The sequence below is a fragment of the Bubalus kerabau genome, chromosome X, assembly GCF_029407905.1.
Source record: "Bubalus kerabau isolate K-KA32 ecotype Philippines breed swamp buffalo chromosome X, PCC_UOA_SB_1v2, whole genome shotgun sequence".
In the NCBI taxonomy this organism is placed as follows: Eukaryota; Metazoa; Chordata; class Mammalia; order Artiodactyla; family Bovidae; genus Bubalus; species Bubalus kerabau.
Genome location: NC_073647.1, coordinates 21,709,827 through 21,727,733, shown reverse-complemented (window position 1 = coordinate 21,727,733; position 17,907 = coordinate 21,709,827). Strand labels below are relative to the sequence as shown.

The following is a 17,907-nucleotide window of genomic DNA, read 5'->3' as shown; positions in this document are numbered from 1 at the left end:
TTCAGGGAAGGCTAGAAGGAAAAGGCAATAATTCCTTTCTTTTGTCTTCCCAATGATCACAGAAGCCCTACCCTGTATTTTAGGATGAGGTTATAAGAGAGGATGTGACTTAGACTATTTTCTTTCTTTTTTTTTTTTCTGCAAAAAGCTTTATTGTTTCCATTTGGTCCAAGGCTTGAGAGAGGGCTCCAGGGTGTTAAAAAGCTGCCTAATGGCTGCAGAGAGGGGCTTCAGGCAGCCCTGATGTTAGGTGGGTTCTTCAATGGCCACCAGTCTCCAGAAGCTCCTAGTCATGCTTGAGGGTGAGCCTTTCGAAGAGATACTCGTCCAACCCAGCCTGGGGACCAGCCAGCCTGCAGAGGTTGGTCAGGTGGTCACCCATCTTCTTGATGAGTTTCACTTCCTCATCTAGGAAGTGCTTCTTCAGGAAGTCACAGATGTGGGGGTCTCCACGGGTACAAGCCAGGCCATGCAGTTCCAACAGGGCTTGATTCAGGTTCTTCTCTACGAGAAGGGTGGCTTCCATAGCGTCCTGGGTTTTTTTTTTTTTTTTTTTTTTTCAGGTTTTAAAACTTTTTATTTGCATATTAAAAAAATTGTGCATTCCAATAATTAAAATCATTTGAACAATAAAAAAAATGGCACTCCGATTAAACTGCATTTTACAGCCCGCAGAACACCTTGAACCAGCTTTTTACTCTAGATTTCACTGTCGTCCCACCCAGCTTCCTTCTTCACCAACATGCAAGTTCTTTTCCTTCCCTGCCAGCCACACAGGCAGATGGGAGAGGCAGGCGCGGCCTGCGTTGTCAGTAGTTCTCCATTCTTTGATGTGAAAAGGGGTAGCACAGTCATTTAAACTCGATCCAACCTCTTTGCATCTTACAAAGTTAAACAGCTAAAAGAAGTAAAATAAGAAGGCAATGCTTGTGGAATGTACAGTGCATACTGGCGGCACACGCTTCATTATGACTCACCTACTTGCTTCTCCTGTTCAATCGTTTCTTTCGAAGGCAGTGGATTTTTCTCTTGCGTTTCCGTTTTCTTCAATTTCGACTTATCCAACTTCTTAATCTCAGCCATATCGGGTTTGTCAGACATGGTTGCAAGAGGGTGCGGAGCGAACTGCGAGCGAGTGAAGTCGGGTCTGCGCTGTGGCCGCTGCCGAGTGCCTGCGTCCTGGGTTTTACCCAACTCATCTTGAGATGGCTTCTGCATGTCCAAGAAGAGGGTGCGGCCGCCATGTTGGTTTTGCAGTTTCAAGAGACGCTCCGCGCCCTCGCACTTCTCCTTGGCCAATTCGCGAAAAAAGTGACCGACACCCTCCAGGGCCATATCGTCGCGGTCAAAATAGAAGCCCAGAGAGAGGTAGGTGTAGGAGGCCCACAGTTGCATGTTAACCAGGCGGTTGACGGCAGCCTCCACCTCGGTAGAATAATTCTGATGAATCTGGGAGCTCATGATTGGTTGGTAATAAGGAGTTAAAAAATGGTGACTGGTCCCCATGATTGCAGACAGCTGAGTGGCTGACTCTGGAGGTTGCGACTGGAAAAAAGGTTGGAGGGTGGTCGGAGGCTGGAGCAAGGGGCGTCCCTGGGTCTGTTCCGTCCAAGCACTGTTAAAGCAAGAGACAGATCCACGGGGCCGCCGAGCGCACTTCCAACTATTTTCTTTTACATTCTTGTTTTAAAATATCTCACAAACAAGGAATCAGTGCCTGACATCTACTGTGTTCCATCTCTGATCACAGCATCCAGCCTGCTTTCTCTACTTCCTGTTTTCAGCAAGTTTGATTTTTACTTTCACTTGCTTGTCTATTCTCAGCCTGTCTTCTCTCCCTAACTAAATTGGTCAGATTTTGTTTCCTGAAAGGAGATTACATTGCTCTTTGCTGGAAAAGACAGTCACTGGCATGGTGGGAGTAGGGGTGTGTGTGTGTGTGTGTGTGTGTGTGTTGGCAAGGGGTGCTGTGACAGGGTATGTAAGGCTGCTTTGCTAAAGTCTGTTTTTAATCCTAATGACTCTCTGAGTTCTAAGACTCTGAGTTCAAATCCTAGTTCTGCCTCTTTGTGATCTTGGGAGTTGTTTCCATAGTGCTTCAGTTTCCCCATCTTTAAAATGCGTGGTAAAAGACTCTATCTCATACAGTTCTAGTGTGGACCAAGTGAATAAACTCATGTAAGCTTACATTGATGGTTTCTAAAAAGGTCAGAGGAAAAGGTGGGAAGAGGGTAATGGTGGTGGTACGTTTGTATTTACCCCCCTTCACTCCCATCAACAGACGGCACTAGGGAAAGTCACTGGTTTCTCCTGAGGATTCCCGTTTGACCCAGAGGAAATTGCATAACCCATCTATCCCCAAACTGTTTCTGTCCCGAGTACAAGCTAGATCTTCTGCCGGGGGATCAATCAAAGAGCTGTCTTTGGCAGGGGGAAGTGTCATGAGAATAAACAGCTGCTCTCTCCACCCCACAACCCCTCCTGCTGCTAAATGACTCTAGGGAAGAGGAAACCAGTCATCAAAGGCTTCTGCCACCTGTGCACAGCTGGTAGTTCCTGAGGTCACTTGGTAGTGACTGGAGGAGTTTAGAAAGTATCCACGGAGCTAAGTCACTGATATATCCCTTTCCCTAAGGCTCAAGGACTTGCTTTCTTCTCTGTCCTTCATTCCCAGAGTGGGGAAGCTCCTTTGTAAGCTGGAACACACTAGGCTGAGATTGCCCTAGGTCTTCCCTAGTGCTGTTTTGTGAATAGCATCCTTTGAGTGATTCTCAGTGTGAAGAAAAGGAGCAGGACTAGGCTTTCTTGTCCTTCTTCTTCAGCCAGAAGAAGAATCTTCAGGAAGATTAGGAAGTCATTTCCTTTGAGCTACTTGCTGCCAAGTGTCAACTCTCCCGGGAAATCCAGGCTGCTTCAGCTAGACTTCCCTTTTCCTGTCTCCAAGGTTGCCAAGCCAACTGGCAGAGTGCAGGGCCCAAAGGTACAGCTAGGCCCGTGTTCCAGAGGGGGCAGAGTGGCTGACAGAGCAAAGGACACCAGAGGCCCCTCATCGTTGGGGACAGGCAGGATGGTCCCCAAGCAGGCAGATCCAGAAAGCTTTAACAGAACATGACTGAGACACACTACAGAGGGGTCAACTTGGTTGGTATATATATAGCACGTCTGAGCAGCTAAGGCCAAGGTTTAGTAAAAGGGGAAGGAAGGCACATGGCCACAAATATCAAATCAGAACCACTGCTGGGTCAGAGTTCTATTCAAGGTTGGAATAGTCAGGGTTTAAGAACTAGAACTGGAATAATTCGGCTCCATCATTTACTGAGAGTTTCTCAAGGAGGAACAATAAGACAATCAAGAGCATGGATTTAGAGTAACAGAGGAACTGGGGTTAGAATCACTGTTCTGCCATCTATTAACTAATAGACTTTTTGTGGAGTTACTCAGCCTCTCTGCACCACTCTGAAACAGCACACATGATGCTAAAAAGGATTTTATGTATAGATGCTAAAGAAATGTTTGGTAAGTGAGTCATTTTTATCCAGAGGTTATTTCTAGCAAGATTGAGTTATTGATGGTAGCTCCCAACCTTAAAGTTCTACTCCAGCCAGTTTAGTACTTGTTCTGTGTCTGAGATGGTGCTGCCCTGGTGCCCAGCCACTTGGGGCCTGATCATTAGGGGAATGTGAAGCCAGTTAACAGGGACCCAGGGACCACAGGAGAGGGAAAACACGAAGTTCTCTGGGAAGAATTCTGAAATACATTCATGTGAAAATCAGGAAAACAGATTATTTTGACTTATTTTAAAATGATCTTTTTTATACCTTCATGGCTCTTCAATAGAAATGGCTTAAGCTAAAAGAAAACTTAATTAAATGAATAGGCAGTTTATGAGTCTTGGGTGAGGCGCAAATTTGAATTCTGTTGTTAAAATTAAGTGACCAACTAAATGCAATGTAGTATCTTGAATTAGAGCTTGGAACAGATAAAAGACATTAGTGGAAAACCTGGGGAAATCTGAATAAAGGCTGTAGTTTGGTCAATAGCATTGTACCAATGTCAACATTTTAATTTTGACAAGTGGCCCATGGTTATTTAAGATGTTACTATTAGGGGAAACCAAGTGAAACTAGCTTTGTAACTCTACTGTAAATCTAAAATTATTGCAAAATAAAAAGGTTTTTTTTTTTTTAAATCAAATGGTCAAACTCTCTTACTTTCAATGGTGATAAGCTCTGCTTTTCAAAAAAAATTGAAATGTAATTGAATTACAATGTTATATAAATTTCAGGTGTACAGCATAATGATTCAGTATTTTTACAAATTATACTCTGTTAACAGTTATTACAAGATAATGGCTATAATTCCCTGTGCTATATGATATTTGCTTGTTGCTTATCTATTTTATATGTAGTAGTTTGTATCTCATAGCCCTAATTTGCCCTATCCCCTCCATCTCCCCAGTGGTAACCAGTAAGTAGTTTGTTATCTAGATCTGTGCATCTGTTTCTCCTTTGTATATACATTCATTTGTACTATATTTTAGGTACTACATATAAGTGATATCATATAGTATTTGTCTTTCATTGTCTGACATTTCAGTAAGCACGACATTCTCTAGTTTCATCCCCATCTCTGCTTTTTTTTTTTTTCCCCCCACGCACTTTGTTTGAAGATGTTTTTGAAATTACATAGGATTGGGATGGGGGCACTCGGATACTTGCTTCTACTACATAGAGTTTTGAACTCTGCCCTTTTCCTTAACAACATATACATGCACTTTCACATGCCATTAGAAGTTCATGGTAAGTGTGATTGTTCATATGCATAATGTATGTAAGCACCCCCTTACTGATGTACGTTTAGGGTGTTTCAAATTTCGTGCTGCCGTGAACATTTGTGTACATATAACTTTGTGCTGATTTCTGATGTTTCCTTGGGCTAGAGACATAAGGAAACTGCACCAAAGAATATAAACTTTTAGGAAGATCTAGATACTTAATACCGTATCACTTTCCAGAAGAGTTTTATCAATCTGTACACCCAGGAGCAGTGTGCAAGTGCCCGTCTCACTACATCCTAATCAACATTGAGTCTTACTATTAAGAACAAGCATCTTTTCTGCATGGACTTGCTTTAACTTGGCTCCCTGCTTAGAATCTGAGTGTCAGCCTGTGGTTTAAGAATGACCAGACTTGGCCCCTCCCCCACTCATCCTTTTACCATTTTTGTATATAATTCCTTAACATGGTAGCTAACTGGGACATGATCTTTTAAAAGACAATATCGTATTGACAAGTAACTGGAGATTCTCTTTCTTTTTAACCTTGTTTCCGGGAATATTGTGAAATTCACAGACAAACCTTTTGATTCTTGTTGATATTTACATGCACACACACACTTTAATACCACTGAATGGAAGGGGTGGGGAAAACAAAAAGTTGTCCCTTAGGGAGTCACTACATACCTGGGATTTGGAGAATACCAACTTGGCATGGCCTGGGTTTGCTAAATGCACCATTGCCTAGCACTCTACGCTCCTCACATATAGTAAGCAGCTTCTCAATAAGCAGGACTAATGACTGCATTCTGCCTGTTTAACCTGCAGAAGTAGAATGGAGGCAGAAGGCGTAGAATGTTCTTGGTGGTGGCAGTGTCACTTCTGCTCCTATCTTGCTTTGTTGGGTCGCAGTTGAGCTCAGGGCCTTCCTTTGACACCAGTCATTCAGGAGGAATACACCCTAGCCTGCAAGCCAGCCTCCTATTCTGCTGTAGGGACTGCTCTCAGAAAACGAGCTGCCATTGCTGGGGAAGTAGTTCTTTCTGCTTCTGTCACCCTTCACAGTCTTAGCTCCTCTCGTATTTATAAGACTGTTTTAATAGTCTTGTCTTGTAATTACATCTGGAGACAGGAGACAGCATCTTTTGATAGTTCAAGTCCTAACGCATTTAAATTGCCCTCCTAATGCTGTAAAAGAGTCAAATTATATATTCTGGTTTGCACTAGACAGCAATAAATGTCAAGGTGCCATCCACTCTGGTATTTACCTCCTTGATGCTATCTGTTTTCGTGCACCTCGCACTGACCATACACTAGAGTTTTCCCATCTCCAGGCTCGAAAGGATCAAGTTGGGGAGATAAATTTCACTATTCAAAATATATTAAAAGGCAGAGGAAGTTTGTAAACATGGCTTTGGAAAGCTAAGCAAAGCAATAAAGTCAAGGACAGGAACCTGATTCAGTAAAGGAAACATTTCACAAGATTGTCATCTACTTTAGTTTTAAAGCCGCAATAAGATGTAACGATAAAAAGGCCAATGATGCATTTCAGCCAAGTGATATGAACTCTTGCTAAACCAATTAAACTGTCAGTATACTATGGTTTCACATTTTCTATAACATACTAGGTCACCTTAGGACACTTAGTCACTTATGACTTTTTACCACTGATGCAAAATCAATTTGGCAATTTATAATCTTACATTTCATTATGAAAGTATATTATTCTGTAAGAAAGCTGCTGGAAAAATAAGAGGCTTCTGAAGCCCATTCATTCCTCTCCTGTTCAGGTGATGTCATAAAAGAATAAAATCAATCATATTATCTGATGTTTTGAGACTTCTAGTAGTTTTTGATTTATATGGTTTTTAAAGAAGATGTACCGAGTATACAATTCTAACCCAGGATGCAATTCTGAATGTTAGATAAAATTGCAGACATTAAAAAGTGAGAATTTTTACTGAAGAGCTCATTTTTCATCTACCTCTTTAAAATGTTCGAGTGTATGGATTGAAAGAACCCTTTTGCTTAAGTATCTATATGCCAGAGGGCGGGCTTTTTTGTGTTCCTGTATTTGGAGTTCCTGCTCTTCTCAAAGAGATGGCACAGATGGTTATTCATATTTAATACCATCACATTTCTCAGTTTATTTTTTGGAAATTGTAAGTTACAGAATGATACACCAGCTTATTTGAGAGAGAGGTGGAAAAAAGAAAGAGGAAGAGTTGGAGGCTTATTATTATTATAACTCTCATTTGGAAATACCTTCCTTTTTTCTCTCTAGGACAAACATGTCACTGCTTTTGGAAAAAACCAATGGCAGTAATAAAATGCACATGACAGATCCTTAGTTTTAGGTGCTCATTAGCACAGAAGCAGACAGAACTGTTCTCATAAGATCATATGGCTAACAAGAGCATAATTAACATTGACTGTACATATAGCCCTTTTCTTCTGTTACGAAGTCAACAAGAGTTTCCTTTAACCTTCCCTTATGACTATTAACCACACTTGTTAATACATCTCCCCGTTCCCAAAGCTCAAATCAGATGTGCGCCTCTGGCAATTACATCTGCAGTAACACTGGACCATTTAAATATGAGATTTAAACCTGAGATTCTATTCTTTTTTGGTTTAAGTCAGGGTTACAGGGTAGGTAGGGGCGACAAACCGCATTAATTTTGATTCTGCTTGTGATCAAGCATCTCATGATACAAGGACTGTGTGGTACTCAGCTATTTGTCTACTCCATTGTCTCAGGTATTTCCACTCTCGTTGGCAACTCTCCTGTTTGCGTATTCTTTTTTACATTCCAGTCTGAACACAGAAGGACACATTGAGTGAGAAGAGAAACACAGAGTAGAAATTGAATAATTATAATGAGAGTCACTTTGCACTTTGTCTCTTGCTGAGAAAGGTATTGGAACTAGGTTTAACTGACTTTCCATTTACCAGGTACAGGAAGAGACATTTCCACCTGCACTGTCTCATTTCAACTCACAACAACCCTGTGAGGTAGACAAGATATTCCCTACTTTAGAGATGAGGGCTGTGGTTTCAGGAGATTAAGCAGTTTGCCAAGGGCATAATGTTAGGAACAGGTTGAGTTTAGTTTCCAGTTCTAATTCCAGTATTCTATGGGCTCCATCATGGTTATTTATTATTGTTGATATAATTAAGTCTTGACAAGCCAGAATGCATAGGGAATGGTAGCACACACCATAATAGGGGTTTAGAATATGAATGAATGTACAATTTTGGCTTTTTTAAAAGAATAATTTATTGGTATGATACCTGTTAATGTTAGAAAATGCAGCAATATAGGTAAGATAGTGAAGCAAACAATTTACTTGTGATACTAAGACCTATTAACAGTTTGGCTAGTAGACTTTTCTTTTTTAGATCTTTCAATTATATGTATACATTACAAGGGATGGTTAGAAAACATCACCGACTCAGTGGACATGAATTTCAGCAAGCTCCAGGAGATAGTGGAAGACAGAAGAGCCTGCCTGGTGTGCTGCAGTCCGTGGGGTCACAGAGAGTCGGACGTAACTTAGCGACTAAACAAAAACAAACATACATACCATTTTATACCCTGCTTTTTAAAAAACGTAACTATTTTCAGAACATGTTCTTGTGTTATTACATAGATGTCAACATGATTTTAATGGCTATGCAGTACTCTACTGTCTGGGTATCCCATAAAATATTTAAGCAATTTATCTTGGATATATTAATGTGAACCAGTCCTCTAGTTTGATAATGTTCCTCTGATGTCACAAAATACATGGTAATGTGGTTTGTTAAAATGTTCAGAATATGTATTTTATTATTAGTTAGCTATGGTTAAATGTACATCATGTTGCATCTTTTTCGAGCTAGTGGTTGCCTTGGACATGGCCCCAAAGTCTAACTTTCAAAGCTTTTGCTTAGACATATGCAGGTAACACTAAAGCCAGTAACCCCTGACAAAGATGGCTGGAAGCTTGGGGGCTGAACATGAGGTGTAATTTAAGGGAAACAGAAACTCTTCCCTGGAATTCTCATTGGAAGAATCCTCTGGGTTGAGCTACAGAGGTCAATTGTTTCTGTTTAATCAGTGTTGTGTCTGTTAAACTAGTTATGGTGAATTTATTCACTGGAATATTATGAAGCTGTTAACACTGATATTTCCAAAGAATATTTTATGATATATGTTAACACTTTATAAAGAATGGGATGTGTGTGTGTGTGTGTGTGTGTGTGTATAAAATTCCAGTTTGGTGGAAGAAACATATATACATATATACTGAAATATCTCAGGGCCTATTTTTGGATGGTGGGTGTAAAGTAAAGGAGTTAGAGAAGGCGAGGTTCAGAAAAAGAACGAGACTGGCACTTTACAGGAACAGATCACCTTTAATGAGGCAAGAAGGGGCAGCAGTCAGATTAGCGAGCTGCTGCACTTATCCAAGAAAAGAGTAAGTATATATAGGCATGTATGTGGAAAGTTACTGTCTTAAGGGGGCCTGTTCTTCTCCAAGGTTGTTCGGAGTAGTTATCTCTTAAACGGCTGGGGTAAGGAATTTTGGAGATAGACCAGAGGCTGGACCAGCTGGGAGCTGGGTGCAATCAACCTTAATGTCCATTTTTTTCTTCGGGTGAGAGAGTTCTTTGTTTTGCATAGAATGGTGGGGAGGACCTGGAGGGGAGTTTTAACTCCAGGCTGTTTTGAGCCATGTAACTTTCCTTCAGTGGGCATGATAGTTCATTTTTTTCTCCATATTTTTCTGAATTTAAAAAATATAAATTTTTTATTATTCACTATGTGCTAGGCACTGTACTAGTACCTCAGTCTTCACAACAACACTGAAGTTACTATGATTGTCTTTTTGGCTAAGACCACACAGATTGGTTGGGGACAGAGCCAGGATATGAACTTGGGGTCTTGTTGTTTAGTCGCTAAGTCATGTCTGACTCTTTCGTGACCCCATGGACTGTAACTTGCCAGGCTTCTCTGTCCATGGGATTTCCCAGGCAAGAATACTGGAGAGGGTTGTCATTTCCTTCTCTAGGGGATCTTTCCAACCCAGGGATCAAACCCATGTCTCCTGCATTGACAGGTAGATTCTTTACCACTGAGCCACCAGGGAAGCCCAAGTTGGGGTCTGTTTATTTCCAAAACCCATATGACATCAGATAGAAAAGGGAGAAGATATATTTTTGATTTTTTCTTAACTGTTGAAAACCAAGCAGTCAAAGCAGTACTGGGACAAGAAAATACAAGTCTGTGGCCAGACGATAGGGCACTTATGCTGGTGAATCCTGGGAGGTCCTTTGGCAACAGGGGTTAGCCTAAGGACTCTGCATCCCTGGGGTTAATAATATCTAACGTCGTAGAGCTATTGTGAGGATTAAGTGAGGCAATGCATGTAAAGCGCACATGGTGCATGCTTGCTCAATAATGGTAGCTAGTATTATTATTTCTCTTATTTAGGACCTTGCTTGTTATAGGGATTAGAGACTCCAAGAAGCCTGAGGTAGGACATGTTTACCTAGGGAATCCTGTCACATCTTAATAGTCCTCAAACATTCCTGACCAGTTGAAATACCTTTTATTTGAAACTTTCAAATAAATAAGTCCTAATCAGCTTTGTGGACCCTACCAGCTTTTCCCGAAAACTACTCTGCTTTTTGGGGACTTATTTATTTACTCAATGAAAATAGGGACTTTGTGTAACACAAGGGAAGCAGGAAGTGATTGGTTTGGAGTTAATAGGCAAGCCTTTTCTTTTCCCTTTAACCTGAGGAGGCTTGATTGGGTTATGCTCCTTAAGAGTCTTGGAGGGTCTGGGAATTTGGAGAACAAAAACTCTGCAGGGAGGCCACCTAAGAGAGAAGGCTCTTCACAAATCTTTGTACAGTCTTAAATTTTTCATTCTGTTTTTCTCCTCTCTCAGTCCCTAGAATTGAGTGGCATTATCTTGAAGCCATGGAGATTTAAGAAACAACCAAGGTTGGCCTCTCTTTGTTGAGCTTATGAAAGCCATATTTAGTTTTAGTAGGAATGTGTTTTTCCCTTGGGAGGCCCCTCTATACCTGCAGCCATCAGAAATTCCATATTAAAATCCCACATTTAAGTCTTTACAGCTAAAGTCTGTTCTTGCGTGTCTGGACCAAGTCCAGCTGTCAGACTGCAATATTATTGACTTTCTCTTCTCAAGTGAGTGCTTTATATCTGCTGGCTCCATTTCTTTACCACTCGTTCTGAAACACCTTGTAATCTGGCTTCTGCCGCTGCCTCTTTAGTAAAATTGCTCCCCTGCAGGTTACCAATGACAGACTTTTTACTGAATTCACTGGGGCTTATTTTTCTTCCTCCCCCTTGAATGTTTTCCTTCCCTTGGCTTGTGGCAGTACATGTATCTGTTTCCCTCCCACCCCTCTGAGCATTCCTTCTCTCCTTTTTGATGACGAATCTTCCTCTTCCATTCAAATGTGACTATTCTCGAAAGGGGATGTCTTTAGTGCTCCCTTCCCCCTCTACTCTTTACTCATTTTCATGGCTTCAGCTGCTATCTCAATATCATTAATTCTCCAGTTCTCACTTCTTACTGATGCCCCAGTGCTATAGATCTTAGGGACTAATAATAAAGTTTTCTTTTGTTGTTGTTGTTCAGTTGCTCAGTCGAGGTTGACTCTTTGCGACGCCATGGACTGCAGCACTTCAGGCTTCCCTGTCCTTCCCCATTTCCTGGAGCTTGCTCAAACTCATGTCCATTGAGTCGGTGATGCCATCCAACCATCTCATCCTCTGTCGTCCCCGTCTCCTCCTGCCTTCAATCTTTCCCATCATCAGGGTCTTTTCCAATGAGTCAGTTCTTCGCATCAGGTGGCCAAAGTATTGGAGCTTCAGCATCAGTCCTTCCAATGAATATTCAGGGTTGATTCTCTTTAGAATTGACTGGTTTGATCTCCTTGCAATCCAAGGGACCCTGAAGAGTCTTCTCCAACACCACAGTTCAAAAGCATCAATTCTTCCGCGCTCAGTCTTCTTTATGGTCCAACACTCATATCCATACATGACTACTGCAAAAACCATGGCTTTGACTAGACGGACCTTTGTTGGCAAAGTAATGTCTCTGCTTTTTAATACACTGTCTAGCTTTTTGTCATAGCTTTTCTTCCAAGGAGCAAGCGTCTTTTAATTTCATGGCTGCAGTCACCATCTGCAGTGATTTTGGAGCACAAGAAAATAAAGTCTGTCATTGTTTCCATTGTTTCCCCATCTGTTTGCCATGAAATGATGGGTCTGGATGCCATGATCTTCATTTTTTGAAAGTTGAGTTTTAAGTCAGCTTTTTACTCTCCTCTCTCACCTTCATCAAGAGGCTCTTCAGTGCCTCTTTGCTTCCTGCCATAAGGGTGGTGTTATCTGCATATCTGAGGTTACTGATATTTCTCCCGGCAATCTCGATTCCAGCTTGTACTTCCACCAGTCCAGCATTTTGCATGATGTACTCTACATATAAGTTAAATAAGCAGGGTGACAATATACAGCCTTGGCGTATTCCTTTCCCAGTTTGGAACCAGTCCATTGTTTCATATCCCATTCTGACTGTTGCTTCTTGACCTGCATAAAGGTTTCTCAGGAGGCAGGTCAGGTGGTCTGGTATTCCCATCTCTTTAAGAATTTTGCACGGTTTGTTGTGATCCACACAGTCACAATCCACACAGTCACTTTTGTGTACTCAGTGAAGCAGAAATAGATATTTTTCTGGAATTCTCTTGCTTTTTCTATGATCCAGTGGATGTTGGCAATTTGATCTCTGGTTCCTCTGCCTTTTCTAAATCCAGCTTGAACATTTGGAATTTCTTGGTTCACATACTGTTGAAGCCTAGCTTGAAGAGTTTTGAGCATTACTTTGCTAGCATGTGAAATGAGTGCAATTGTGCAGTAGTTTGAGCATTCTTTGGCATTGCCCTTCTTTGGGATTAGAATGAAGACTGATCTTTTCCTGTCCTGTGGCCCCTGCTGAATTATCCACATTTGCTGGCATATTGAGTGCAGCACTTTCACAGCATCATCTTTTAGGATTTGAAATAGCTCAGCTGGAATCCCATCACCTCTACTAGCTTTGTCACTTGACTTTGTACTCCAAGATGTCTGGCTCTAGGTGAGTGATCACACCATCGTTGTTATTTGGGTCATGAAGATCTTTTTTGTATAGTTCTTCTGTGTATTCTTGTCACCTCTTATTAATGTCTTCTGCTTCTGTTAGGTCCATACCATTTCTGTCCTTTATTGTGCCCATCTTTGCATGAAATATTCCCTTGGTTTCTCTGATTTTCTTGAAGAGATCTCTAGTTTTTCCCATTCTATTGTTTTCCTCTATTTGCATTGATCACTGAGGAAGGGTTTCTTATCTCTCCTTGCTATTCTTTGGAACTCTGCATTCAGATGGGTATATCCTTCCTTTTCTCCTTTGTCTTTCACTTCAACTAAAAGTTGTCTTTTAGAGTCAGGCATTGTGCTCTGTACTTATTTACGTTATCTCTAATTCTCATAACATTCTTCAAGGCAGATAGTCTTAAGTCCATTTTACATAAGAGGAAACCAGCTCAAATAAGTTACATGTGTTTGTATTTTTCCATTCAGTCTCCTACCATCAACTGAAACTCAGCAGGTCCAAAAGAGAATTCCTTCTCTGGCTCCAAACTCCTGACTTTAAGGCAGTGCCACTCTCCCACTTTCTGTTCTATCTCTTGCAGGCTGAGAGAATTGAAAATCAGACAGGTATTTGCTTTGGAATATTGCCCTCCCTCTCCAATAAAACAACACCCTCAAAATCCCCCAAGTCCAAATTATTACCGCTTCATATCTTGAAAATTAAAGTTTAGGCTATCCTAGAGATGAGCAGATCCCAACTATTAGGAGAGCTAAGTCTCATACCTTTCCAATACTGCATGTTCTGGGCTGCCTAGAGTTAAACTTAATTCTCAGCCCCAGCTGTGTTTTCTTCAGTCCTCAAGATACACCTCCCAAGTAGGTCCCTCCCATAGGTGGGGCTAGCCTGGCTTCTGCGCACTTCCCAGTGTACCAGCGGTAATCCCACCCCTTTCTTCTCTCTTGGACTGGAAAGCCCACTGGAATGTGAATGATTTAGTGATGGTATTTCTGTAGTATAGGAACAGCTTTCAATGTACTATTTTTTAAAAAGAAAATTACTTACAAATGTTGGTAGTTCAGTATTAGTAACAGCTGATGCAAAACATATTCACAGCTGATCTGCACATACCGATGTGTTGAGACCATGAGTTTGAAAACACACAGATTACCAGGGAAGACCCAAATGCCCATTGGTGAGGACTAGCTTTCCTCTGCATGTGGTGTATTTGCCTAATGCTACAACATTTTAAACCTGATACTACTTAAGAATCAGAGAAGTGCGAAACTCCACATCTTTCTGAAGTCCACTAACAGGACCACCAGGTGACAAGACCTTACTGCAGATTCTCTATGTGCCATTCTTGGGCTGTTTTTACTAGTACAGCTCCTATCTCTGTGACCGTTTCATTTAAAAACAGAAATCTGCCATAGCTGCCATCATTTTTTTATGGAAGCAGTACAGAAGGTTAAAAGTTCACTTATATTTCATTCTTATGAAGTCAGGCTAAAGGAAAGCGTAGACCCACTGAGAAATTTTGGTTATCTGTTCAGTACTTCAGTTTCTTCTGTTAGTAAGGAATGGGAGTCTGGAATTACGGTGGCATGACTCTTTAATCAGACTTGACCAGGATGGTAGTAACATGTATCAAAAGAGAAACATACTCAGATTAGCTTTTGGTGAATGGTCTTAATAAGGAACTTGGAGCATACCTTTTAAAAAATCTGAGAAGCTGGGTGTTTAATCACTGTCATGAAAAGAAGATAAAAAACCGATGGTGTTTTCCAGGATTGTAACCTATATCTAGTTGAACAAACTAGTGACTAGTGGTGTCTAGCATGTACTTGGGGTTCAATGAACACTTGTGGAATTAATTTGTTATTTTAGCAAAAAGAAGATTAAAATGTTCTGAATTATTATGACATTCCCTGTGGTTGTTAGCATAAATTAAAGTTTGATAGCAGTAAAATTTACTTTGAAAAAAATCACTGAAATACTTAGATCGTAAGAAAAGCTTTATCCTAGAATGTAAAATATCAGTGATATCTCACCAGGCTACTTTTTCCTTCTTGGACTGTAGGGTGCTTTTCATCTTTGATTTAACATATACTATTTAGGCCAAGGGCAGTGGAGAGGTGATGAAGTTGAAAGGAGGGGTCATTTGGAAGCATCAGTCCGTCTGGCCAGGGTCTACTGTGGAGGACCTTGCATCAGATTTACTTTTGGGGGGCTCAATATTTTCTCAGTCATCCTTGTAAATTTTTATGTTCTGTAAGCAAAGAGTTTGGCCTGATGGTTACAGTCTGACCAGCAACCAAGGTTACCTGTGGTGTCATATGCTCTTCAGAGAAAAATTATTGAATAGAAGCCTGATTATAGCCAGTTTAGCTCACAAGTGGAAAATCAGTTCAATTGAAAAATGATAAGTGCCGACTATGGGCCCAGATTGTGTGATGCCTTCTGTAGAAGTATGAGATGTGGTCCTTGACCCAGAGATGCTTAAAGGCAAGAAAATTACAAATGAAATAGTAATAACAGTACCAGGCATCTGAGAATCATTGCTTGGGAAAGAACTATGAAGATCATTTAGCCCAAACTTTCCAGTTACAAGGAAGACAGGCTCAGATTAGGAATAGAATTTCTCAAGGTCTGCCAAATGATTGGTAGAAATCGTAAATATATACTCAAATCTTCTAATTCTCAGGTACTCCTTTCATTCCATCATTTAGGTAGTTATATGGCATTTGGACACACTTTGCTTTGATCAGTTCTTTTGATGCTGGGAACTTTTTGACAAGACCATTTTAACATGGGCGGGGAGGGGGGACTTCTGCAAAAGCCTACAAAACAAGCTAGTAAAATGTCCAGCTACTTTTTAAAAATTACCAAGTAATGTGCAAAACAGGCATCCTCACCCCATCCCTCAGCTTCACCTCATCCCTTAGCCTGGAGGGTGGAGATCAGGGATGAGGTAGGAGAGGAGGTCAAAGATGGAATGGGTGTCATGGATGGGGTAAAGCTCCAAAAAGGGATGAAGGATGGGGTGGAGGGTCAGGCACCATCTGGCAGGCAAAGCACACATTGCCAGGAGTCATGTGTTTCCCACACTTGCTCATCTTTGAAGGGCCATTAATCATGCTGGGCACATTATCTGCTCATTCTCTGAGAATTCTTTTATTTCTTTAACAGCCTATTTCTTAAAATCTCTGATTCCAAACTTTCAAGGGACAGGAATAGAGTGGGGAAGGATATTTGGGTGACAGTATAGTCCTATAGTCTCAGACTCAGGCTTCCCTGGTGCCTTAAGTCAGTGTCTATCAGTTCTCTCATTAATATTCCATGTAAAATACTATATGTTTCTGCTCTTTTAAAAATTGTAAACTTTGATAGGTTCTTTTGAAGGCATAGGACTGTGTAGGCTCTTTTGAGGTTTATCCTCTTTCAAAAGCTAATAAACCTAAATATACATCTAGTTTTTTTTAATAAAAAATGTATGAGTTTTTCACTTTGTCAGTGCAGTTTTTAATGTAAAATTATTTTTAAAAAATTGCCTCTCTAATGTAAAGAAACTAAAGGCATACAAGGACTGAATATTCAAGAGTATTCATATAGGAGAAAGTAGAAAATGGAAGTTCCCCCGTAATCTGGGTAAGGATTGAGGAGAAAGTGTCAGGGAGGTAAATGATAAACAGCCTCTAGTAGTCTGTTTTTTTCATGGCTGCATCGGGCTGTCTGCATCCTAACAACTGTGCCAGAATGTCAAACATAAATACAGGATGTCTGGATTTTAGCAAACCATTCGAAAGTTTTCTGTAATATCTTGTGCATAAGATTGTGAAATTTGACTGCATAACCAGTAATTAGGCAAATTCACAGCTAGTTGAGCAACAGATTCAGCGTCAACCTGGAGGAAGATGTTTTAGTGAAGGGCCACAGGACTGTTTTGGCTCTGCCTGGGCATTCGTTCACACAACAAATACTGAGCACCTACTGTGTAAAAGGCAGCCTACTTAGTACTGTGAGGGGTACAAAGGTGTCCATATCATGGCCCCCACCTTAATGGAGCAAAGTCTTGATCACAATTGATCACAAAGACCGGCTTTTCACTTTGCAGATAACGTAAAGCTGGGTGGCATAGTTTAATATATAGGATGACAGAATCCAGATTTAAAATGACCTCAGCTTGTAGGAACTCTAGGTCAAAACCTACAAGATGAAATTTAACAGTGATAGATGTAAAGTCTTGAATTTAGGTTTAAAAAATTGCATATGTACAGGATATGAGAGATGTGACTTGGCAGCAGTTTATGTAAAAAGTTCTTGGGGATTTAGCTGATCACAAGTTTAATATGAGCCAACAATGTGGTGTAGCTTATTTTTTTTTAAAGCCAAACAATTTTAGGCTATATTAGAAGCATGTGTGCTGATCAGACCACATCTGGAGTATTATGTTCAAGTATAGTCACCACATTTTACGAACATTGACAAAGTTGAGTATATCCAGAAGACAGTGACCAGGATGGGTCTGAAAATCCTATCACATGAGAAATGGTTGAAAGAAAGACCTGAGGGGTGGGGGTGGAGTGTCAGCTTTTGCTTTAAGCCTCAGCTTAGACCTTTCAAGTCTTGGTTAGGTTTCATGGCTGTGTACTTCCACATTCCTCTGGACAACCCTCTTGCCTTCTGCACTAGACTAGGGTTTTGTTAGACCAGGATTCAGTCTTTGTTCACTGTGACATCAGTTGGTCCAGCACTGTGTTTGATAACAAGGTCTGTCCCCAGCAATGCATACAGAATGATGGAGGGAAATTTCCAAGTGTGACACCTTATGTACAGCTGGGAGAAAACGGATGAAGAACTATAATGCCTGGCATCTATAGTCATTAAAGAACAGAGAAGAAATGTCAAAGTTCCTAAAAGTATTTGAATGATTCTCCTTTGGTCATTTTCTTTTGCCTTCTGCTAGGATCTAATACTAGATTT

The 17,907-nt window shown here is 40.8% G+C and overlaps 2 protein-coding genes and 1 pseudogene across 7 annotated transcripts in view; 1 reads left to right on the top strand and 2 right to left on the bottom strand.

Moving 5' to 3' along the window:
• The window catches only part of GPC3 (glypican 3), a 460,817-nt gene that overhangs the window by 57,927 nt on the left and 384,983 nt on the right, over positions 1 to 17,907 (top strand). The window lies entirely within an intron of this gene.
• On the bottom strand, positions 213 to 1,461 carry LOC129639890 (ferritin light chain-like). Its single transcript, XM_055565183.1, has 2 exons — positions 1,177 to 1,461; positions 213 to 532 (listed from the first exon to the last, which is right to left on the bottom strand). The coding sequence occupies exons 1-2, from the start codon at positions 1,459 to 1,461 to the stop codon at positions 287 to 289; spliced, it is 531 nt and encodes a 176-aa protein (XP_055421158.1). The 3' UTR covers positions 213 to 286.
• Positions 692 to 1,171, bottom strand: LOC129638511 (thymosin beta-4-like; annotated as a pseudogene).